The sequence below is a fragment of the Jaculus jaculus genome, chromosome 8 (assembly GCF_020740685.1).
Source record: "Jaculus jaculus isolate mJacJac1 chromosome 8, mJacJac1.mat.Y.cur, whole genome shotgun sequence".
Taxonomy (NCBI): Eukaryota; Metazoa; Chordata; class Mammalia; order Rodentia; family Dipodidae; genus Jaculus; species Jaculus jaculus.
Genome location: NC_059109.1, coordinates 44,126,658 through 44,150,619, shown reverse-complemented (window position 1 = coordinate 44,150,619; position 23,962 = coordinate 44,126,658). Strand labels below are relative to the sequence as shown.

The 23,962-nt window shown below is 43.4% G+C and overlaps 2 protein-coding genes across 2 annotated transcripts in view; one reads left to right on the top strand and one right to left on the bottom strand.

Moving 5' to 3' along the window:
- Positions 1-22,900, bottom strand: part of LOC101616426 (APAF1 interacting protein) — a 30,105-nt gene extending 7,205 nt beyond the window's left edge. Inside the window, exons 1-2 of the mRNA XM_004660816.3 lie at positions 22,750-22,900; positions 3,549-3,649 (exon numbers count right to left, since the gene is read on the bottom strand). Of these exons, the coding sequence (XP_004660873.1) occupies positions 3,549-3,649; positions 22,750-22,806 (158 nt within the window). The 5' untranslated portion in view covers positions 22,807-22,900. The remainder of the gene's footprint in view (positions 1-3,548; positions 3,650-22,749) is intronic.
- A 422-nt stretch (positions 22,901-23,322) lies between these two features.
- Pdhx (pyruvate dehydrogenase complex component X) overlaps positions 23,323-23,962 on the top strand; it is a 61,574-nt gene continuing 60,934 nt past the window's right edge. Inside the window, exon 1 of the mRNA XM_004660814.2 lies at positions 23,323-23,531. Within this exon, the coding sequence (XP_004660871.1) occupies positions 23,372-23,531 (160 nt within the window). The 5' untranslated portion in view covers positions 23,323-23,371. The remainder of the gene's footprint in view (positions 23,532-23,962) is intronic.

The window sequence follows — 23,962 nt, the reverse complement described above, 5'->3', positions numbered from 1 at the left end:
TCGGTTTGACTCAGGACTTAGGCTGTACTGAATGAACACCAAGGTGCTTTGTCGTGCTGGTGGCAAACCAAACTTTTGTAGTTGCTTCTATCTTTCCCATTGTCACACATACCTATTTATTTTCATGGTGCAAAATCAAGGGTAACCAGACTTTTATCTAGTTAGAGCAAGTACAAATCTGGACATGTATGTTTTTAGCACTTAGTGGCATGAATAAACAGTGTTTCTTCTGCCACATGTTAAAAATAGTCATTCAAAAACCCTATAAGGCAAAATATACTCAACAGGAATCAATTTCTGCATTTTGAAGAATCGGGTTTAATTCTATTGCTTAACATGCTCAACACAAACCGTGAAGCTCAGAGACCTCTGCTGGACAGTTTGTTAACTACAACATCCACAAGGTAACTGAAACTGGGACTCCTGCATGAACAGCACATAAAGCTAAAAAGTTATAAAAAGTTAAAAATATAAGAATAGAGGAGAGCATGGTGGCATATGCCTATAAACCCAGCACTGAGGAGCCGAGGCCCGAGGATTCTGAGTTCACAGCCTGCAAGAGATACACAGTGAACAGCGATCTGAAAGGAAAGAAAAGAACTGAATAAAGGGCTACATGTGGACACCTTCGTTATGGGATGCAGCACTAAGGGAGATGCTGTACCTGCCACAAGGTTCTCTAGGAACTGTCAAATTTGACTCACAAATTCACTGCAAGATCCTCTAACCCGCCCCACCCTCCACAGAGGTCCTCTGCTGGTGGGTCAGGCCCAGCTGCTGGCCCGGCGTGTTAAAGAGCTGCCACACAACACGAAGCAAGGAAGTGGCAGCACCTGGGGCTCAAGCCTCTGTCCCTGAGGCTCGGACATACAGAAAACGAACAAATGGGAAATGCTTTACAGGATGAATGAGGATGGCCTATGATAAACCACCGAAGTTGGGTTAGTAATGAATCCACAGGCAGAGACAACAAATGAAGTGAAGTGAAAGCTCCTTTAAGGCTCTGTTGGCAAATTGAAGTCCAGAAAGTAAACGCTTGATCGAGCGAGTGAGATCCGAGGTACAGTCAGCTCAGTGTGCACCAGCGCCCCTCAGGTAGCCCCTGCTCTAGGTCTCCGCTGCACAGGCCAGCAGCGCGCGGCCCTCGGCCCTCCCGAGCAGCGGCAGCAGCGGGGCTCATACATTGCAAACCAGGGGCTGAAAGCCGCTGGTCTTGTAAAAAGAGAAAGAATTCTAAGCCTGTCAAGTTTGTTTTATGACTGTCCTTGTAACACGGGAATCAATCCAGACTTTGATCAACTGTAAGCAATTAAAAGACGAGCTAATAAAGGTTTTGACTAAAACATGTTAACTCTGACAGGGAAAGGGATGTCTGAAGAAAACAAGAGGTGACAGAGCTTTGGTTCCAGGAGGCACTCATGGCAAAGGCCGAAGTGAAGTGTCTCCTTGCTGCTCTAAGTCACAGATAAAAAGCACTTTGAATTTGAGGAATTAAATTTGGGGGTTTATTTCTTTCTATACCCTGCTCTTTTGCTCAGAAGTCAGTAGGACAAAACCCAAGAGCTCACAAGCTTTCTGCATTCAGGTGTGTCTTTTATTTTTTTTTCAAGGTAGGGTCTCCCCTTGGCTCAGGCTGACCTGTATTCACTGAGTAGTCTCAGGGAGGCCTTGAACTCACGGTGATCCTCCTATCTCTGCCTCCCGGAGTGCTGGGATCAAAGGCGTGCGCTACCACGCCTGGCTGGGTGTGTCTATTTTTATTTACTCTCTAGTCATGAAACAGGATTAGCATCTCTGACATGTCAACTCCGCACTGCTGAGACAGAGAACACTGAGTTTGAGAAGCTAGAGATGAAACTTAAGCTTAGTGCGGCTGATTATCCTGGAATTACCTAGATAGCTCCTCCAGGGGCTCAAGCCCCACATACTGGTTTCACACGCTAGTAGTAGAAGCAGATGGTATCACCAAACCTTGACCTCAGTCAGTCACTAATTCTGGTTTCTTGAAGACCTTAATGTTGGTATTATTCTAGAATTATAATCTATGAAGTTTATACTCTATTTCAAGTTTATTTGCCCTAAGAGTCAAAGACCAAACTGTCACTAGCAACACGAGAATGATATTGCAGATAGTCATGTTTTAAAAACTAGAGACAAAAATTCAACATTTACTACAAGATGCTCATTGCACAGCACAGCCTTGATTCAGTGCTGTAAAAGACTGGCTTCCCCACTGAGACCTCTAGGAGGCGCTGCTTGCCCACTGAAAGGAAGGAAAATTTCACACATGATGCAACATTCCTATAAATTGATTGCAGTGCTATAAAAGTCATTCAATTTAAAAGATGTGCCAATAAGTGGTTTGTGCTGGCCACACACAATCACAGGGTATGGATCGGTAAATAGTTCTTGGAGAAACAACGGTCTTTTACAACTTCTCGTTAAAAGCTATTCCCTTGTAAGTTCTTTAGGCTGCTCTTTTTAACTTTGCTGCATATATTTTTTTAAGAGCCAGGAATGGCTATTTCAGCTCAGTTTGATAGGAGCTCTACAATATACACTAAATATTTCCTTTCATAAAAATAAACCATAGTTAACTTAAAAAAAAACAGTAGAATATGATTTATTCGAAGTCATATACAAAGGCAATAAAATTACCAGCACCTGACTTCTAAACGGATATGTAAAACATAAATAGTTATCTGCATAGAATTTGACCATAATGTTCCTAAAATATTTCAGGAGAAAAAAATATTGACTTTATTTCAGAACCCTTGAGATAATGACACTTCACAGCCTTTATGACTGTTGTTGGTAAGGTATTTATTCTGCGTCCATTCTTCCTGCTTCAATTTAAATCCAGCACCTCTGTTTTATCTTCAAAGGACTAAAGACCAGCAGGTGCTACGTCTAGAATACATGTGGCCTTTCATAATTTTTAGAATGTTTAATGATTAATGACCTGTATGTAAGTGATTTTGAAGTATGCCACTGAACCTCTGAAACAAATCTTGCCTGTCTGGAGAAAATCCTTTCAAATTCTAGGTACAGGAACTCACTTGACAGAACATTACCTACCTTTGGATTCCAAAGACTGAGGTCTAAATTACTCAAATTAAAAATCGAGATTCATGGGCTGGAGGGATGGCTTAGCGGTTAAGGCATTTGCCTGCAAAGCCAAAGGACCCTGGTTTGATTCCCCAGGACCCACGTTAGCCAGATGCACAAGGGGGTGCATGCATCTGGAGTTCCTTTGCAATGGCTGGAGGCCCTGGCGCGTCCATTCTCTCTCTCTCTCTGTAAGTCTCTCTCCCTCTTTCTCTGTCAAATAAATAAATAAATAAATAAATAATTGATATTCACAAATCCTTAGGGATTAATTATACCTGTGACTTCTTTTTATTGGTTCAAATGGATTATGCAAGTATTTGTTCAATCATTTAGAAATTAAGTATCTTCAGTATCACATAAAACTAATCATCAGCTAGAATTCCATGTGTTCTACTCATATTGAGAAATGTTAGAGATGAAATCAGCCAGAAACTTACCCATTCTTCAAGCTTATGCCTCCTCCAGTCCCAGTAACCCAGCCCAAGTGGTAAAACTGTTTGCAAAGTTCTGGAATCAGGAATCTGGGATGGTCCTTGTCCTTAAAAATAAAACAATGATTTTTAAAGTAGACATTTTGTTTTAAATTATGTAACTGTTTTCAGCTGGCATTTCCAATACTAAACCAATTTATATATATTCCAAGAAATAGAAATGTGTGTGTGTGTGTGTGTGTATATGGTATTTTAATTATTTTTTATTTCCCCAGCCCTGATGTATGATATCGTAATTCCCTATTTTTCTAAACATTAACAATGAGTCATACCATTTTTTAAAAACTGTTTTTTCCATTTTATTTATTTATTTGCAAGGAGACAGAGAGAGAGAGAAGAGAAGAGAGACAGAATGGGCATGCCAGATCCTCCAGCCACTGCAAACGAACTCCAGATGCATGTGCCCCTTGTGCATCTGGTTTACGTGGATCTTGATGAATCAAACCTGGGTCGTTTGGCTTCCTAGACAAACGCTTTAACCGCTAAGCCACTTCTCCAGCCACACGAATCATTCCTGGCATTCACATTTCATCATGACTGAAGGGAGATTTTCAATACACAACTTCTAAGTCTTCTGTCTAATTTTGATTTCCTAATTCTTCCTTTATTGTCATTTTCCTTCTAATTGCATTTCTAGGATATCACTCCAAAACCCACTTTTATTCCTACACATCCATCTCATTAATGTAACATTTTTCAAATTAACATCATAAGGTTTCTTTACCTATATTGCGGGATTTTTGTTTGTTTGTTTGTTTTTTGTTTTTTGGTGAGGTAGGGTCTCACTCTAGCCTAGGCTGATCTAGAACTCTGTAGTCCCTAGCTGGCCTGGAACCCAGTGATCCTTCTACCACTGCCTCCCAAATGCTGGAATTAAAGGCATGTACAACTATGCCAGGCAAGAATTTTCTTTTCTTTTCTTTTTTTCTTTTTGGCAAGGTAGGGTGTCACTCTAGCCCAGGCTGATTTGGAACTCTTTAGTGCCTAGCTGACCAAGAACTCACAGTGATCCATCTACCGTTGCGTCTCAAGTGCTAGGATTAAGTAGGGTCTCACTCCAGGCCAAACCCAGGCTGACCTGAAATTCACTGTGTATTCTCAGGGTGGCCTCTAACTCATGGTGATCCTCCTACCTCTGCCTCCGGAGTGCTGGGCAAAGAAATGCATTTATTAAAAACACAGTCTGTTTCTAAGGTTTACAAAATAGCTTTTCTACATCACTTGGAAAGCCAGAGTAAGAGAATATCAGTTCATACTGTCTAATGCTATGGAGCAGGTTGCAAGAACATGCTAGAGAAATCCCACTGTATATTACACAGTGGCTACTGAAATGGGTGAAAGAAAACAGAAGCCAGTGTTGAAAGGAAGATGTGTCACTCTGCCAGATTATTTATGAAAATACTTGTTGAATATACACACTCCATGTGACATGTTGATATTTATATGCTTAACACTACATTTGTTCAAGTTTACTTTTAAAATGATATTTCCCCCAAAGTGATTATACTGTTTTATTACAATAGCAATATATACTCACTAGGAAAAATAAAATCAAGTAAATGTCAAAAAAAAGTACTCAAAAACAATCACACTTGATACTTTAGTAGATGCTTTTTTTCTTTCGAGGTAGGATCTTACTCTAGCCCAGGCCAATCTGGAATTCACTATGTAGTCTCAGGGTAGCCTCGAACTCATGTTGATCCTCCTACCTCTGTCAGTCAAGTGCTGGGATTAAAGGCGTGTGCCACCACTCCCAGCAGTACATGCTTTTCTATAAAAGCATGTGTTATAGGAGCACGTGTGTGTGTGTGTGTGTGTGTGTGTGTGTGTGTGTGTGTGTAACTTTAAAATTTAACTTTTGGGCTGGAGAGATGGCTTAGTGTTTAAGCACGTGCCTGTGAAGCCTAAGGACCCCAGTTCGAGGCACGATTCCCCAGGACCCACATTGGCCAGATGCACAAGGGGGCAGTTCTGGAGTTCGTTTGCAGTGGCTGGAAGCCCTGGCATGCCCATTCTCTTTCTGTCTCTCTCCCTCTCCCTCCCTCTTTCTCTGTCACTCTCAAATAAATAAATAAAAATCAACAAAAATTAAAAAAAAAATAACTTTTACCAAATCTAGAGGTTTTCCCTATTTTTTAAAAATATTTTATTTACTTGAGGGGGGAAGGGAAAAGGGAGAGGGGAGAGAATTTATTTACTTGAAGGGGGAGGGGAAGAGGGGGACAGAGAGAGAGAGAGAGAGAGGGAGAGGGAGAGGGAGAGGGAGAGGGAGAGGGAGAGGGAGGAGGAGAATGGGTACACCAGGGCCTCTAGCCACTGTAAATAAACTTCAGACACATGTTCTGCCTTATGCATCTGGATTATGTGGGTATTTGGGAATCGAACCTGGGTCCTTAGACTTCGTAGGCAAGCAAGCGCCTTAACTGCTAAACTATCTCTCCATCCCTTCCCTATTTGCTTGTTTGTTTTTTATGGTTTCAATTTCTGAAAACAAAAACAATAAAACAGAAATACATTGAATTCCATTTGAAGCAGTATGATATACAAGTCTCACTTTGAAAACAAATAAAAAGGCTGAATAAATTATTTTTACTAACATATTTAATTGCTGAATTAGCAAGAAACTATGATTTCACAGACATCATTAACAGAATGGGGAGCTGGCTCAGTGGTTACGAGTGCTTGTGGCTTAAAGTTGAGAGCCTGGCTGCTGGGGTTTGAATCCCTCAACCCACCAGTCCACAAGGGGGTAGACTGGAGAATCCTTGAGTCTTCCTGACTGAAAAGGCAGCTCCAAGTGGAAGGAGAGACTCCTTCACATGTGTGTTAGGAATTGTACTCAGGTCTTCAAGCTTGCATCCCAAATATAATATGCATATACCAAATCTCTCTCGCACGCGCACGCACACACATACACACACACTTGAGACTCTCTGGGAAGGGGAGACAGAGCACTGAAGCCAGGAAACGTCGAGCTTCCATTTTTACAGCTGTGAGTCATTAGAAATGAGATAAACCTGAGGCTTATTCAAAATAGAAAATCCCCACATGAACAAGACCCCAGGGGACTAGATTAGCAAGGAAAGGCAAACCACAAAGACTAGTTATACAGAAAAGCATTGGTAAGGAAGCTGGTGACCTTGGTCCTGGGGAAAGTGAGCCTAGAGAAGGATGATTATTTTAACAGACTGGATCCTCGGTTACCTGAAACTCTAGTGTTTCCTAAACTTTAGTGCTGAGTTCTACATACACCTTTACTTTTTGGTAAGCACTGTACATGAGAGTTGGTGGACAGATTTCACAGTTCTCATCAACTGTCATTCACTGCTTACATGACCACAGGTCTCAGCTCACCCAGCCATTCAGTAAGAATGTTCTGGGGAAGAGAGAGAGAGAATGGGTACAGAACACCCAGTGTGCGACACAGTGCTAGTGTCCTTCTCACTTTAAAGAGTTAAAATTCTTGAACCCCAATCAATTTATTATTTAAAATTATCAATTAATAAATTCCTTAAGAGCTGGGGAGACAGCTCAGTTAGTAAAGTACTTGCCTCATGATCATGAGGGCCTGAGTTTGATCCCCAGTAACCACACAAAATAGCCAGGTGTACGTTTTAAATTCCAAAGGTGGGGACATGTACACAGAAGGGTCCCCGAGACTCGCTGGTCAGCCAGGCTAGCTGACTTGGAGAGCTCCGGGCCCCTAAGAGAACTTGTCTCAAAAAAAGGTGGATGGTATTCCTAAGGAATGATGCCCAAGGTTGCCCTCTGGCCCGAATATGCATACACACACACACACACACACACACACACACACACACGTACGTACTCATGTATACAAGTGCATGCACACACATGCGCATTCATATACACAGGTGGACCCACAACCATATTTAAAAAGCCTGTTTCTTATCTATCAAAGCTAAACTCAGAGCAGATTAATCACCTCAATGAACCCATCACACTCATGGAGATTGAAAAAGTAATAAAAAACCTCCCCCCCAAAAGAGTCCAGGACCAGATGGCTTCTCAGCTGAATTCTATCAAACCTTCATGGAAAACTTAAACCAATCTTCCTAAAACTGTGCCACACAATTGAAGAATGGGGAAAGCTACCCAACTCTTTTTATGAAGCTAGTATCACCCTAATTCCAAAACCAGGCAGAGATGCCACAAGAAAAGAAAACTTCCGGCCTATTTCCCTAATGAACTTAGATGCAAAGATCCTGAACAAAATCCTCGCAAACCGAATCCAACATCACATCAAAAGCATCATCCACCTGGACCAAGTGGGATTCATCCCAGGAACACAAGGGTGGTTCAACATACGGAAATCTGTCAATGTAATCCACCACATAAACAAGGTTAAACATAAAAACCACATGATCATTTCAATAGATGCAGAAAAGGCCTTTGACAAGATACAACATCACTTCATGATCAAAACATTGGAGAGAATTGGCATGGTTGATACATATCTTAACATAATAAAGGCAATATACAAAGCTCCGAAGGCCCAAATAATACTTAATGGAGAGAGACAGGAGAAATTCCCATTAAGATCAGGAACAAGACAGGGTTGTCCTCTCTCACCTCTGCTTTTCAATATAGTACTGGAAGTCCTAGCTCAAGCAATAAGACAGGAGAAGGAAATAAAAGGGATACAATTTGGAAAGGAAGAAGTTAAGTTAGCTCTATTTGCTGATGACATGATTGTATATGTAAGAGACCCGAGAGACTCCATCCCAAAACTCCTGAAGCTGATTAATTCCTATAGCAAAGTAGCAGGATACAACATCAATGCACAAAAATCAGCAGCATTTTTATATGCAAATGACAAAGATACAGAGAAAGAAATAAGGGACATACTCCCATTTTCAATAGCAACAACAACAAAAAATACCTTGGAATAACGTTAACCAAGGAAGTGAAAGATCTATACAATGGAAACATAAAAACACTCAAAAAAGAAATTGAGGAGGACTTGAGAAAATGGAAAGACCTCCCATGCTCCTGGATAGGTAGAATTAACATTGTGAAGATGATAATCCTACCAAAGACAATATATAGATTTAATGCAATTCCAATTAAAATCCCTACAGTGTTCTTCACAGACGTAGAAAAAATGATCTCAAATTTCATATGGAAAGGCAGAAGGCCTCACATATCCAAACATATCCTCAGCAAAAGAAATACCTCTGGTGGCATCACCATACCTGATCTAAATCTATATTACAAAGCCACAGTAATAAAAACAGCATGGTACTGGCATAAAAACTGGAGTATAGACCAATGGAATAGACTTGAGGACCCGGACTTTGGGTCAAGCAACTATAGCTACTTGATATTTGACAAAGGTCTGAACAATATAGGCTGGAAAAAAGACAACATCTTCAACAAATGATGCAGGACAAACTGGATAACCACATGCAGGAAACTGAAACTTGATCCACACATTTCACCATGCACTACACTCAAATCCAAATGAATCAAAGACCTCAATATAAGACCAGAAACTCGAATACTACTGGAAGAAAATTTAGGAAGTACTTTCCATGATATAGGAATGGAAAAGACTTCCTGAACAAAAGCCCAGTAGCTCACGATCTTAAACAGTCACTCAACCAATGGGATCATATGAAACTGAAGAGTTTCTTTACAGACAAGCATACAATAAGCAAAGCCAAAAGATTACCCACAGAATGGGCGAAAATATTTGCGGGTTATCCAACTGATAGAGGACTAATCTCTAGAATCTACAAAGAACTCAAAAATCTAAACAGTAAGAAGTCAAACACCCCACTCACAAAATGAGGCAAAGAGATGAACAGGCAGTTCATAGAGGAAGAAATACAAATGGCAAACACACACTTAAGAAAATGTTCATCATCCCTAATCATCAGAGAAATGCAAATTAAAACAACTATGAGATTCCACCTTACCCCAATAAGAATAGCAAACATCAAAAAATCAAATGAAAATAAATGCTGGCGAGGATGTGGAGAAGCAGAAACACTCATCCACTGTTGGTGGGAATGTAGGATGGTACAACCACTTTGGAAAGCAATACAGAGACTCCTGAAAAAGCTGACTATAGAGATACCAACAGACCCAGTTATTCCCTTACTGGGCATCTACCCTAAAACCTTCAAACCACAGGCCAGAGAGATTTGCTCAACCATGTTTGTAGCGGCTCAATTTGTAATAGCTAAGAGCTGCAATCAACCCAGATGTCCATCACTAGAAGTATGGATAACTAAGATGTGGTATATCTACACAATGGAATTCTATACAGCAGTAAGAAAAAATGACACAAAGAAATTTGAGGAAAAATGGTTGAACCTGGAACAGATCATTCTCAGTGAACTTACCCAATCACAGAAAAAAAATCGACACATAGTCTCACTCATCTACAACACCTAACCTGAATCTACCCAAGATACCTTACATACCCAGCAAGCATTTCATGGACTACACTAGGATGGATGGGGAGGGAGGGGAGGGCATTAAAGGGGTGGGAAACACTAATCTAGACCCAAACGGCAAGGGTACCATAAAATTCTACTTCCTAAAAGGTAGACCAAATGGCTGAACCTTCACCAGGCCCTTACAGGAAACACCTGAACCACAAGACACTAGAGAGGATAGGATCAATTCTAACCTAAATCCTCTACATCTTCCCTCCCTCCTTCTCTCTCGCCTCTCTAACTCCTATATATTAGTTACCTTTTTCCCTCATTTTCTTAGTGGGCACTGACCTGTAACTCCCAGTACCAGCATGGGGCTATCACCCAAAATGAGCTTTTGATCAGGGAAACCTACAAGGTTTTCTAAAAGAATGACAGATTTCTATCAGAGTACTTGATGACCCACCAAAGTGGTAAAACCCTATTGCTGAAGACACCATATGCAGCTGACACATAAAATGGAACAGCATGGCTGGAAGCCAGGAGAGAGTCAGTCCCCAGACAGTCAGCGTGTCTAGTGCCAGAAGGTGCTACATGGGCGACTGGGGGAAATGACCAATATCTGTCCAAGCAATTCATGGTCCAACCTACTTAGCAGCAAATAACCTGTTGTGATGCCCACACAAGTACAATAGTGGCACACAGCCATGGTGGGGAAACAACTGCTCTTGATTCGGCTAACTGATCCCCTCAGTGGTAGAAGACCCATACCTGGAGCTGGGAAACAAGTCAGAACCATATCCAAACATAAGTTACCATCAATCATGGGGTACAAGAGGACCTACACCTATTAAACTCTCTATTAAAAAAAAGTAAGGGTTATCTCATTTGATCTGGCACTAACTTACTCTCCATTGGAGAATCTGCTTCTCTTTTTCAGATAGATGCAGATCCTAAGGAGAGAGCCACCCCGACATACCTCAAAAGGGCCCTGACTGAAACTAAGGAAAATTGGCAAAACATGCAAGGGTGCTGTTTTCCTGATGAACTGGATACCAGGACAAGGGGGAAGGAGACCAACACAGAGAAAAATCAACGCCTACCAAATCAGAGAGCCAGAGCCACAGAGGCCCCCAACACCTCATCACTGAAGCACCCCAAAAATGAACCCAACATGGCTCAGGGAAATTTTGTGGAAGAGGGGGCGGAAAGAATGTCAGAGCCATGTAGGGTCATGATATACAGAGACATTTATCGTACCAATAACTGTGGGCTAACCCCACAACGCACGACCCATATACCTCAACAAGGAGGGGCCAATAGGGAGGGGGTAGGTCATGGATGAGCCTAATAATGGTACCAAACTGCCTGTACTTGCAGAATAGAAAACTAATAAATTTTTAAAAAGCCTGTTTCTTAATATTCTTATTTAGTTAGAGAGAAAAAGAGAAAGAACTGGCATACCAGGGCCTCTTGCCACTGCACATGAAATCTAGATGCATGTGCCACCTTGTGCATCTGGTTTTATGTGGATACAAGGGAGTCAAACCCAGTCTGGCAGGCTTTGCAAGTACCTTTAACTGCTGACCCATATCCCCAGCTCTAAAAAAAAGCCCATACTTCCTATCTATTCTTAAGAAATATAAGTAAAATTCAAATTTTGTACATATGTTGTATACAATGTAACATAAAAATTGAATTATAAAATATATATATATATATATACACACATATATATATATATATATATCGGGCATGGTGGTACACGCCTTTAATTTCAGCACTTGGAGCAGAGGTAGATAATCACCATGAGCTTGAGGCCACCCTGAGACTATGTAGTGAAATCCAGGTTAGCGTGAACTAGAGTGAAACCCTACCTCAAAAAAACAAAAAAAAAAAAATTGAATTATACAATTAATAAACTTGATGAATATCAGGTACAAAATCTAACATTCCTCAAACAATAATAAAATATGTTTTGATACTCACAGTCACATTTGCTTAATGATAAATAAACCCTTGAGCTGAGCGTGGTATGTGCCCAGCACTCAGCAAGTAGAGGGATCAGGATTGTAAATTCAAGACCAGCTAGGGGTAAAGAGCAAGATCCTGTCTGAAAATAAAAATAGTTAGCAAATTTGCCGGGCATGGTGTCGCACACCTTTAATCCCAGCACTTGGGAGGCACAAGTAGGAGGATCACTGTGACTGTCTGAAAATAAAAATAGTTAGCAAATTTGCCGGGCATGGTGTCGCACACCTTTAATCCCAGCACTTGGGAGGCACAAGTAGGAGGATCACTGTGAGTTTGAGGCCACCCTGAGACTACATAGTGAATTCCAAGTCAGCCTATGGCTACAGTGAGTCTCTACCTCGAAAAACCAAAAACAAACAAACAGAATATTTAGCAAATTCTAATGGCTAATGAGAGAAAGAAAGAAAAGTAAATCCAGCTAAAATTACCCATTCCCCATATAATTTACTATTTGTATTTGTAGGAAAATAAATGATACTTTAATTAAGCAATATTATAAATACAGCTAATGGGAAGACTTTTACAGTTTCCCAATCATTGAAATGATCCAAATTGCAAATATTACAGAAAATGGTGTGTTATTAAAGGTCACCTTTCCCTTTGGTCTTTTTCCAGCACTGAGGTATTATATACAGCAATCAGCCTGCTTCGTCCTACAGAAGAACAAAGACCGGGCAGGGCAGCTGCTGTTAATACGTTTCAGTAACTCAGATCTGCAAAAGTGACAATTAAAGGGAAATAATCACGCACCAGCAGAGGTACATTTGATGGAAATGCAATCTTTTTAATCTGCCCAGGATAAGAATGTGAAAGTAGCATTTACATCTTAACAACTGACAAGAAAGTGCTATCCAACTTTCGCTGCATGTCAATAATATTACTGTTTTATTAGTTAGATCTGATTTTAAATTAGAGTAATTGTACAGTATGTATCTAAAAACTGACCACTGTATGTTACTTACAGAAGAGGTTCTATATTGAGATAATGTAGTTAATAGTTGAAAACATTTTGTGGGTGCATGTTAAGCATGTAGAGTGTGGGCAATGCAAACATGTGTTTGCAGATGTGCACATATATAGATGTCAGAGGAAGACATGGGGTGCCCTTCTCTGTCGTTCTGCCTTATTTTCTTTTTTTTTTTTTAATTTTTATTTATTTATTTATTTGAGAGCAACAGACACAGAGAGAAAGACAGAGAGGGAGAGAGAGAGAATGGGCGCGCCAGGGCTTCCAGCCTCTGCAAACGAACTCCAGACGCGTGCGCCCCCTTGTGCATCTGGCTAACGTGGGACCTGGGGAACCGAGCCTCGAACCGGGGTCCTTAGGCTTCACAGGCAAGCGCTTAACCGCTAAGCCATCTCTCCAGCCCTGCCTTATTTTCTTGAGACAGACTCTTGCACTGAACCCAGAGCACCCCATTTTTTGGTTGGACTGGCTGACCGGGGAGCTCTGGTGATCCTCCTATCTGCACCCTCCTCAGCACTGGACTTACAGGCACGCATGACCACACCTGGCATTTACATGTATGTTGGGAATTGTACTGGGGCCTTCAAGCTTGCACAGCAAGCATTCTTCTTACCCACTGAGACATCTCCCCAGCTCTTCAGTCAAGATATTAAAATATCAGAAGGTTTTCATTCCAAATGTTTTCCATTTAAGGAAATTTCAACCCTCTCACTGAAATATATACTCAAGGCTCTAATCTCCTCCCTATCTTTCTTTCACCTTAAGCGAACACCTGCACATACTAAGACACAGGGTTTCCTGGGAGACTCATTCAAACATACAATGTGTCAGGCTGAGAGTATTGCTCAATGGTAGAGGGTATGTTTATTAGCATGCGTGAGATCCAGACTTGATTCTGAACACCAAAAGAAAAACAAAGTGTCCAAAGTATTTACCTTATCCTTTTTTTAAAATTATTTATTTATTTATTTGAGAGCGACAGACACAGAGAGAACGACAGATAGAGGGAGAGAGAGGGAATGGGCGTACCAGGGCTTCCAGCCTCTGCAAACGAACTCCAGATGCGTGCGCCCCCTTGTGCATCTGGCTAACGTGGGACCTGGGGAACCGAGCCTCGAACCGGGGTCCTTAGGCTTCACAGGCAAGCACTTAACCGCTAAGCCATCTCTCCAGCCCTACCTTATCCTTTAATGAGGGAACCGGTAAGGTGTTTGAACTGGTTCAAGAAAGAATTCAACAAACATACGGGGTAAGTAATCAGGAGTCCTGAATTTACGAAGAGCCAAGCTAAAGCCTATCTACAGGGTAACAATGAATAGAATCTCACTGCACACAACTTTTATTGTGATACAGTACCTGTGTGCATTGCTGTCTCTTCCTACAGTTCCTGTGGCTTTACTGTCAGCATTCTACAGCTCCTGCAGCATTGCTGTCAATACCCCACAATTCCTACAGCACTACCATCAAGACTCTACAGTTCCCGCATTACTGTCCGTATTCTACAGTACCTGCAGCTACAAAGTAGTCTAAATGCCAAGGTACCCAGTAACATTTTTCACTCACATCAGAGTTCTCAGGTTTCTTTTCACTGGCCTCCGGATGGGACTGACGCATGCAGCCAAAGTATCAGGGTCCACGTGTGTGCATGCTCTCTTGATTCTTTCTGCGCACTCCATTCTCTTCTATGAATTACTGACCTTCCTCATAACATCAACTTCACTGGAAAACCCTCTCCTCTCCACTCTTGTCACACTGAGAAACTCCTCTCCTTCCTCACTCAAGCCCTGACTAGAGCATGAGTTCAGCTTCGGTTACCCCCACTCCATCCCCACACAGGTCAAGTATGCTTCTGAATCTCAGTTTCCTTATATTAGTAGTCTTGATCAGTGATAACCAGACTTTAATTTCTTTTTTTAATTTAATTGTATTATTTATTTTAAGAGAGAGTGAAAGGGGGGGGAGAGAGAGACAGAGACAGAGAATGGGCGTGCTAGGGCCTTCAGGCACTGTGAACAAACTCCAGATGCATGTGTCCCCTTGTGCCCACATGGAATATCGCATGTTTGCATCACTGTGTGTCTGGCTTACATGGGACCTGGAGATTCGAACATGAGTTCTTAGGCTTCACAGGCAAGTGCCTTAACCACTAAGCTATTTCTCTAGCCCTTAAATATATGTATGTATGTATGTATGTATGTATGTATGTATGTATGTATATATTTTATTTTATTTGCTAGATGGGGTGGTGGAGAGAATGGGAAAGCCAGGACCGCTTGATGCTGCAAATGAATGCCAGATACCTTTGCCACTTTTTATGCATCTGGCTGTACATGGGTACTGAGGAAATGAACCAGGGAAGGAAGGCTTTGCAAGCAAGCACCTTTAACTACTGAGTCATTTTCCCTGCCCCAGACTTTGAATTTAAACACTAGTAGTTTTCTAAATTTCAGGAATGATGTAATGTTGCTAAGTTATGACACTAATTATCCACTATCATTCTCTTCAAAAGAGAGTGCATTTTAAGCATGAAATTAGGAAGGATACTGTCAAAATAAAAAGTAGTCTTTTAAATTGAATGCAATTAAAGTTGGAAAACTCACATTTTCATTTTTCTTATATTTTTAGTCCCAGTAAAATTTTTCTCAGGAACTGACAGTTGGAAACAGAAAGGCAATTTTTTTTTTCACTTGCCTGCATTTTCTCCTACTCCAGCTTACCCTTTCACTATACTATGAGCAATATATGCAATTCTTTCACCACTGACCTGTTCCTTAAGCATCTAATGCTCACACACTTCCTTGGTTAAGTCCATGTGTGTCTTAATCTCATTTTCAATTATTTTCTTTCACATAAATCTCTCCGTTTTAGTCAGCCTACAGGATGGTTATTAAGGATGCCCATATTCTCATCTTCACTTTTGTGCACAGCCCTTGGCATGGCACCAGGGCTAGTCTGTATGCCAGTAGGCTGGCAGAAGTGATGCTATGCAACCTCTCAGATGAGGTTATAGAACATGGAGCTTCAGTCTTGCATGGTCCCTCTACAGGGATCACTGGCTGCCCTGTCATGAAAAGTAGATAGCCTGTGCAGAAGCCCGCTCCGCGAGGAACTCACAGGAGTGAGATTACAAGTAGATCTTCCCTGTGCAGTCTATCCCAGTCAACAGATGACTGCCACCTCATTCCTAACCCTGCGACACTGCAGGGCATAATCAGTGTTTGCAGTTGCTACATTTTGGGGGTTATCTGCTAGATAATTAAGTTACAATTTCTTCCCAGGCAAGAAAACATTTTTTCTTTGCATTGTTACTTCTTATGCTGGCTCTCCAATCGTTACAATTATCAAACTGTTGCTTATTATCAAACTGTTGCTTGTCAGTTGTTATACCAGCAAGTAGTCATTTCTTCCTGTTCTGTGCTGTCGCATTTGGTCTCTGTGCCTTTCTTCCAGCATTTATCATTTATTTCATTCATTCATTCGCCATAATGCTCTCATAAGCCTGAAGGATCAAGTATGAGTAAGGTAAACCCGTACTTCTGATAAATGACACAGTATGTAATACAAAGTATGGCCTGAGGCGATCTGGAACCAGATGTGGACAGGAGGGATGAAGAACAGGGAAGCCACTCTAGAAGGGATAGCTGATTTGAATGAAGTGTTATGGGGAGGGGGAGGAGAGGAGAAAAGGTGTTTTACTCACACAGAACTCAGGAGCCGGAACTGGGTTCACAGGCGGTGGGAGGCGGTGCATAAAGGGCCTTTCAGGGTGTGCAGGAGTTCAAGTCTACAGATGGCTGGAAACTATAAAGGAGTCTGAGTCTAAGACAAGAGACTCATGCTCTGTTTTAAAACGTTCTATTATAGCAGTGAAGAACTGCTGAAGGGTGATGACTAACAAAGCAAGAGGCCAGGCTGCGGGAACAGTTCAGTGAAATAGAACAGTGCAACTGGAAATGGAGTTGGAAGACTCTTAAGAACCTAAACAGAAAGAAAGGCCTTTGCGTGAGACAACTGGAGGAAAGAAAGGCTTCAAAGACTCCCAGAGTTTTGGTTGGCTGAGCAGCTCTAGCAACAATATAGTCTTCAATATTTACTGAGTGCTTACTATGTGCCATATATTTTTCTAGGCTCTGGGAATTGAACTGTAAACAGGAAAAAGTACTGCTCTGTAAGAATTTATACTCTAGGAGGACTTTAAAAAAGACAGAATAGATAAGATGCAGCAAGGAAATAAAGGGATTGAGAAAAACAGAATTGACATAATTAAGGTGACTGGGAAGGCTTCTCTGCAGAAGTGGCATTTAATTTAAGATCTAAAGGATGGGGAAAGGGGAGAATATGTGATGAGGCATGTGCATGTGAAGGTCTGTGTTGTGGACAGGTAAGTACACCAAACAGCAGGTGTGAGAGCTCTGGAGGGAGAATGCCTGACACTGCTCAGAGTGGAAAATCACTGCCCCAAGGCCACATTAAGTCAGAGTGTGTAAGGGTTAACACCGTTAACACAGTCCACTTGTTAAGATCTAGAATCACCTTCCTAGGAGACAAGCCTCTGGCATGTCTGTGTGGGATTTTCTAGACTGGAATGAGTTGGCAAGACCTACTCTAACTGCAGCACTGCATACAAAGAAAGTGAGGGACTGGACAGGGAGCTCAGTGGGTAAGACTGCTGAGAACAACTCATTCTCCACGAGTTCCATTCTCTAGTACCCACTAAACAGTAGGGCACACCACATGTACCAGTAACCCCAGTCCTGCGGTAGGGTGGATTGGGTGGGGGGAGGGAGGTGAGGCAGACTATAGAATCACTGGGGCTCACTGGTCAGCCATGGTAGCGCTGGGTCCAGTGGAAGAGTCCATCTCAAGGAAACAAGTGGCTGAATAGAGGAAGGACACTATGATCTTCTCTGGCTTTTTCACATGTGCCCACAGGGCAAGTGCATCTGCAACCCCCCCCCCCACACACACACACACAGAAAGCGAGCCGCACCAGAACCCTTTGCCCTCTGCTTCCTGACTGAGGATGCAATGCAGTCAGCCATAAGCTCCTGCTGCCCTGCCTTCCCTCCCAAGAGCGTCAACTTAGTAATGACGTCTTACACACATGGGCCTTCAAGGGACATTCAACATACACACGGTAGAACACAGCAAGGGATGGAATTAGAAGACAGGAAGAGATTAAAGGTATAGGACAGCAATGGTTTAAGAAATAGGTCAGTCTTTGGAGAAAGAGAAGCTGAAGTTAGAATAGGGAGGTGTTGTTTATGAATGAGAAACTAAGATACAGGTACATGTGTGTCAGTTCCATCGATAAGAGAACTTACCAATGTATACTGAGTACTTATTTCATGTTATGATTATATGGACTACTGTAAGAAAGATTAGCTTGTCCAAGGTAACAAACAGCAGACTCGCAGGATTTGAAACCACATAGTATGGCTCTAGTTCCCTGGCTCTGAACTTTTATTTACATTATACTGTGTGGGAAAAGGAAGAAAGTGAAGTTGAAAAGTTCACATCTAATGGATTCCAGTCATTGCATTAAAAAATATTTTTATTTATTTATTAGAGAGAAAGAATGAGCACACCAGGTTCTCCTGCCACTACAAATGAACTCCAGACACATGTGCCACTTCATGCAACTGGTTTAAAAAAAAAAAACCTGATAGAATCATTAAGGTCAAGGCAAAAAGAGGACAAACACTTAGAATATCCTTTTGTTGTAGTAATATTAAAGAACAAACATTCAGGTAACCATATATGATACTACTACAGGCACTAAAATTAAAAAAAAATAATAATAACAGGAATAGTGCTTTCTTAGTTTTTCTTCCCAGGTATGACAGCTTTCTAAGGGGTAATGAACATGTTCTTGGTAAGTTGTATCTACTACAATGCTTTGCTTAATAAACATTGTATGAATTAAGATCATATGTCTAACATTAAGAAAATCATAGAATACCTACTGGTGCCTTGTGAACTGAAGAGACTCACAAGAACTGTATTTGCCTAGCACAATGTTTAGAACCTAAGCCAATATTTTAAATCAAAAGATTTCACATGAACACACACATACACACACACAATCTGACTTTCTGCTCTACCTCAAAATAGCTGGACTTGACAATGGGCCTATAGGCCCATTTAACAAGGAAGGCTGGAGTTGTGTAATATGAGCTCTTAGACATGGTATGTGGTGGTCTCAGTATCTTCTTTCTGGTCTCCTCAAAACCTGGCTCAGGAGCTGGGGAGATGGCTCAGCAGGTCAAGTGGCTGCTGTACTATGCATACAACACACATGCCCATGCAAAATAAATAAATAACACCAACCAACCAAACCTAAGCCAGTCTAGAAGCCTATTTCATAAAGCTCTCTGTGAATCAGTGTGAAATTATTTTCTTCATCTCTTGCATTTACAAAAGACTTTGCTCCTCCCTCCCACTGCCCAGTACTGGCATTCAGTACCTTAGGTATTGATGTGCCAGGAGAACAGGGACTTGGATGGCAATGAAAGACTGGAAACTTCCCAATGCAGATTATATGTAACAATGGAGTATGCGTGAGAAAAGCCCACCATATGAAAATGTGGGAGAAATGGGTCTATGTGAATGACCCGTAAAGGGTCAGGGCCGAGGGCTTTTTTCAGTATATGCTTTTTCCAGCTCACAGGCTTACTTCCATTCTCAGGGCTGCTTTTCACTGTCTTAATAAAATGCCTTCATTTTTGTTAACTTGCTACGTGGCTCTGGTACAACTCCTTGTCCTGTAACACAAGAACCTAAAATCTTCAGCAGGTGACCCTGGGACTCACACCTGAACCTGTAATACTGGGGTGCATTTATCACTGCCAAGTTTCTTAAAGGCAGTGAGTAACACGTTTATGTCGGCACCTTTAGTAGTTGTCACTAAGTGCTTTTCCCCCCTCTTTTAGAGAAATATACTTTGACTAAAGTGTTAGGAAAAACTAGTCCAAAAGCCAGGCGTGGTGGCACACACCTTTAATTCCAGCACTCAGGAGGCAGAGGTAGAACTGCCATGAGTTTGAGGTCACTCTGACACTACATAGTGAATTCCAGGTCATCGTGGGCTAGAGTGAGACCCTACCTTGAAAAACTACAAAAAAATAAAAAATAAAAAAATAAAAATAGTCCAAATGATAGAAGTCACTGGAGAGTTATGTTCAATGATTGCTGTTATAGGCTAATTTGGAAACAATATAACTCCTTAGTGCTCATGGCATAGTAGATTTTTAAGGCACTAGAAAAGCCATGCCTTTAATCCCAGTACTAGGAGACTGAGGTAAGCAGATCACTGTGAGTTGAGACCAACCTGGGCTACAGTGAGACTGTGCTTCATAAAACTAAGGGGCTGGAGAGATGGCTCCGTGGGTTAAAGTGCTTGCTTGTAAAGCCTGACCACCTGGATCTGATTCCCCAGGACCAATGTAAAGCCAGATGCACAGTGGCTCATGCATCTGAAGTTTGTTTGCATCAGCAAGAGGTCTTGGGGAGCCCATTCTCTCTCTCTCCTTGCAAATAAATAGAAATAAAGATAAAATAAACTTTTAAAAAGAGTCAACCTACCTAACTAATAGAACACTTGAAGAAAGGCCACTAAACATAAATGCACTGGGGCAAGTTAGATCAAAGGATGATAAAACTGAAAGGGTTATGGACAGGCAGGCAATGTAATGTGGGACCTGAATAGAGAGAGGAAAATAATGTAATATGGGCTCTGAACAGGGTGTCTCTCAAAGAAAGAGCTCCCTGGGGAGCTCAAGAGTCACAAATATAACCACCATCAACCACGTACCTCAAACTCAACATGTCCACAGTGGGCTCATTACTGACTTTCTCCCATGTTCTCTTTCTGGAGGCTGTTGACCAGTCCTCAACCACTCCCCCCAAAACAGAAGTTGGGGCTGGGGATGTAGCTCAGTGGTGGAGTCTACCATGTGCAAGACCTCACCTTCAATCCCTAGCACTGCAAAACAAAACAGTGCCAACAAAAAAAGCAACAGAAGTCATTCTTGGCTCCTTTTCTGACCCTTCACACCTGACTACCTACAAACACTCTTCAGCTGTCTTGCTGATTATTCCATTGCCCTTGGTGTGGAGGCTGCTCTGGGTAGGAAGGCCACTGCTGAGTTATTTCAACCTCACAAGGCTGCCTTCCCAGGGGCAGGCTGGGTTCAGAGCAAAGTCACTGCTGCCTCCAGGGAGGACTGTCATCCCATCAGAAAGGTGTTTTTTTTTGTTGTTGTTCATTTTTTATTTATTTATTTGAGAGTGACAGACACAGAGAGAAAGACAGATAGAGGGAGAGAGAGAGAATGGGCGAGCCAGGGCTTGCAAACAAACTCCAGATGCATGCGCCCCCTTGTGCATCTGGCTAATATGGGACCTGGGGAAATGAGTCTCGAACCGGGGTCCTTGGGCTTCACAGGCAAGCGCTTAACCGCTAAGCCAACAGAAAGTTTTAACTACAAACTCCACTCGGTCTTAGGGCAAGGCGATTGTAATGTACATGAATCACACAGTCCAGTAAACACAATGGACCATCAGATCCCTAGCAACTGGTGATGCCTCATTCACATTAACCAGTCCCCCAAAATAGCAGACCCACACAGGTGTCCTGCGGGATAAGAGCAAAACCAGGGTGCCCTGACAAAAATATACTGCCCTACTGGCCATAGAGAACCACATCTCAAACCACATACCCAAGCAGCCCCTTAACACTGCCTCTGAGCAGTGGGCTTGGTACAAACTTTCTCCCGTGTTCTCTTTCTGGATAATTTCTCTCATTGTATTGATCCCGCCTCCCCCATTAACCTATTGTGTCTAATAAACTGTTTCTGGCATCTTTCTCTGCCTTATGTTTATTCATAAGCACAGTGTCCTCGCATAGGTCTTAGTACAGAACATGTGAGCTTTCAAGACAGGTAGCAATGATTTTAATATGTAGCTCTCATTCTCCACCCACGCGGGGCTCTCCAATGATCTGTCCAGAGTCCACGACCAGAATTCTCCTCCCTTTCATACAGTCTTGTCTATCTAGCATTCAGTGTCCCCTTTGCTAATTTGGGAAAAGTCACCTATTCAAACACGATGATAGCTCATAAATGCTTAGTAATAGTCCCCTGGGTTATTTTTAAGTGTTTTTATCTGCAATCAATAATAGATAAGGAGGGTGGGAATGGATCCACCAGGACCTCTTGCCACACTGCAAATGAACTCCAAACGCATAGGGCACTTTGTGCATCTGGCTTTACGTGGGTACCGGACACTCGAACCCAGGCTGTCAGACTTTGCAAGTAAGCGCCCTTAATCGCTGAGCCATCTTTCCAGCCCCTGTGTATTATTTTTAATGAGACCTTCGCTTCTAACAAGGAATAATGAAAGGAAAGGGGAACTAATTTTAGGGTCTTTCCCTGTGTCTGCTGCAGTGCTTATCTTACGGTACTGAATGTGTTTATTCTACTTTTCTGGATCCTGGGCCATCTGCCTTCCTCATTCTGTCTTCCTCTTCAACACGCACGCTCTCTCCACTCGGCCACTCTTCGTCCCGCTCGGCGACACGCGCTGCAGGTCCCCGGCTCACGCAGCGGGACGGAGGCCATGTACCCCGGGGCCGCGCGCGCCCAGCCGCAGCCCCACCTCCCGGCCCGTGACGCGTGACACCGCCCCGCGCCCGGCCTGCGACCCCACGCCCCGGGCCTCGGCGGCCTGCGACACCTACCTGCGCGCCGCCTCGCCGCGAGCCACAGTCACCCTCCAAAGCGTAACAGCCAGACATGGCCTAGACTAGGGAGACGTGCGGCTCCGGCCGCCCCAAAGCGCTCGGTCTGCGAAAACGGGCAAACGGGACACGCGTGCAATCAGGCAGCGCTGCGGGCAGCCCGGGGCGTGGCCTGGGCGGGCCTTGCCGATTGGGCGTGGCCCTGGGGGTTGGAGGCGGTGCTAGGACGTCTTGCCTGCGAGATCTAAGACTGGCGGGTGCCTAGGGGGCGGGGATACTCAGCGGAAGGCGGGGCCTTGTAGGGTCTCGCCCAATTGGGAGAGCCAGCGGCGCCACAGACCGGCGGGGAGGCGTGGCCTTGGGAGGGTTTGAGGCGGTGCTAGGAGGGCTTGAGTCTCGTGCGCTCGGAGGGCGGGGCTGACAGGCAGAAGGCGGGGCCTGGAAGGGCCTCACCAATTGGCAGAGCCGGCGGCGCCGCAGACCGTCAGGGAGGCGTGGCCATAGAGGTGCTAGGAGGGCTGGTCTGCGAGGGGCGGGACTAAACCGTGGAAGCGGGGCCTGCGAGCCCTCCGAGTCCGGCCGTCAGGCGGCGTTGCGGTCAGTCCCGGAGAAGACCGGGAAGATGGCGGCCTCCTGGCGGCTGGGCTGTGACCCGCCGCTGCTGCGTTACCTCTTGGGCTTGGGCAGCCGCAGGAGCCTGGTGCTGACTGCGGGCGCTGGTGGGCGGCCTGTGAGCCGGGCAGCTAGCTGCAGATGGCTTCACGGCAGTCGGTGGCTGCAGGGTAAGTGGCTCGGTTTCTGGGCTGAGCGTGGGTCGGGGCGCTGTGGACAAGGGGGTCTGCGCGCACGGTGCAGGGGCCGGCCTCCCGCTCCCTGCGCGTGGCTGCCCGAGGGCTGCGCTGGTTTGCACGGCTTCCCCGCGATCTCGCCTTGGACTTGGAGTTATTTCGGAGTCACCTGGAGGGGTCTGTGTGAAACACCCTTCTCCTGGATCCTTTTCAGTAACGTCTCAGGTTCCTTTGCGTATCCAGCGTGTCTGACCTAGGAAAGCTGCTCTAGGTGCCGAACCACTGGTAGCGGTTTGTACTCACCCTCAAGGCCCGTCTTTACTGAGATGTGGACTCGCAGCGTGCAAGACTTAATCGGTAACGGTCATCATCATAGACGTGACCAGAAGAATCTGTAGACCTGACAGTCTTGGTCTTGATGTTTT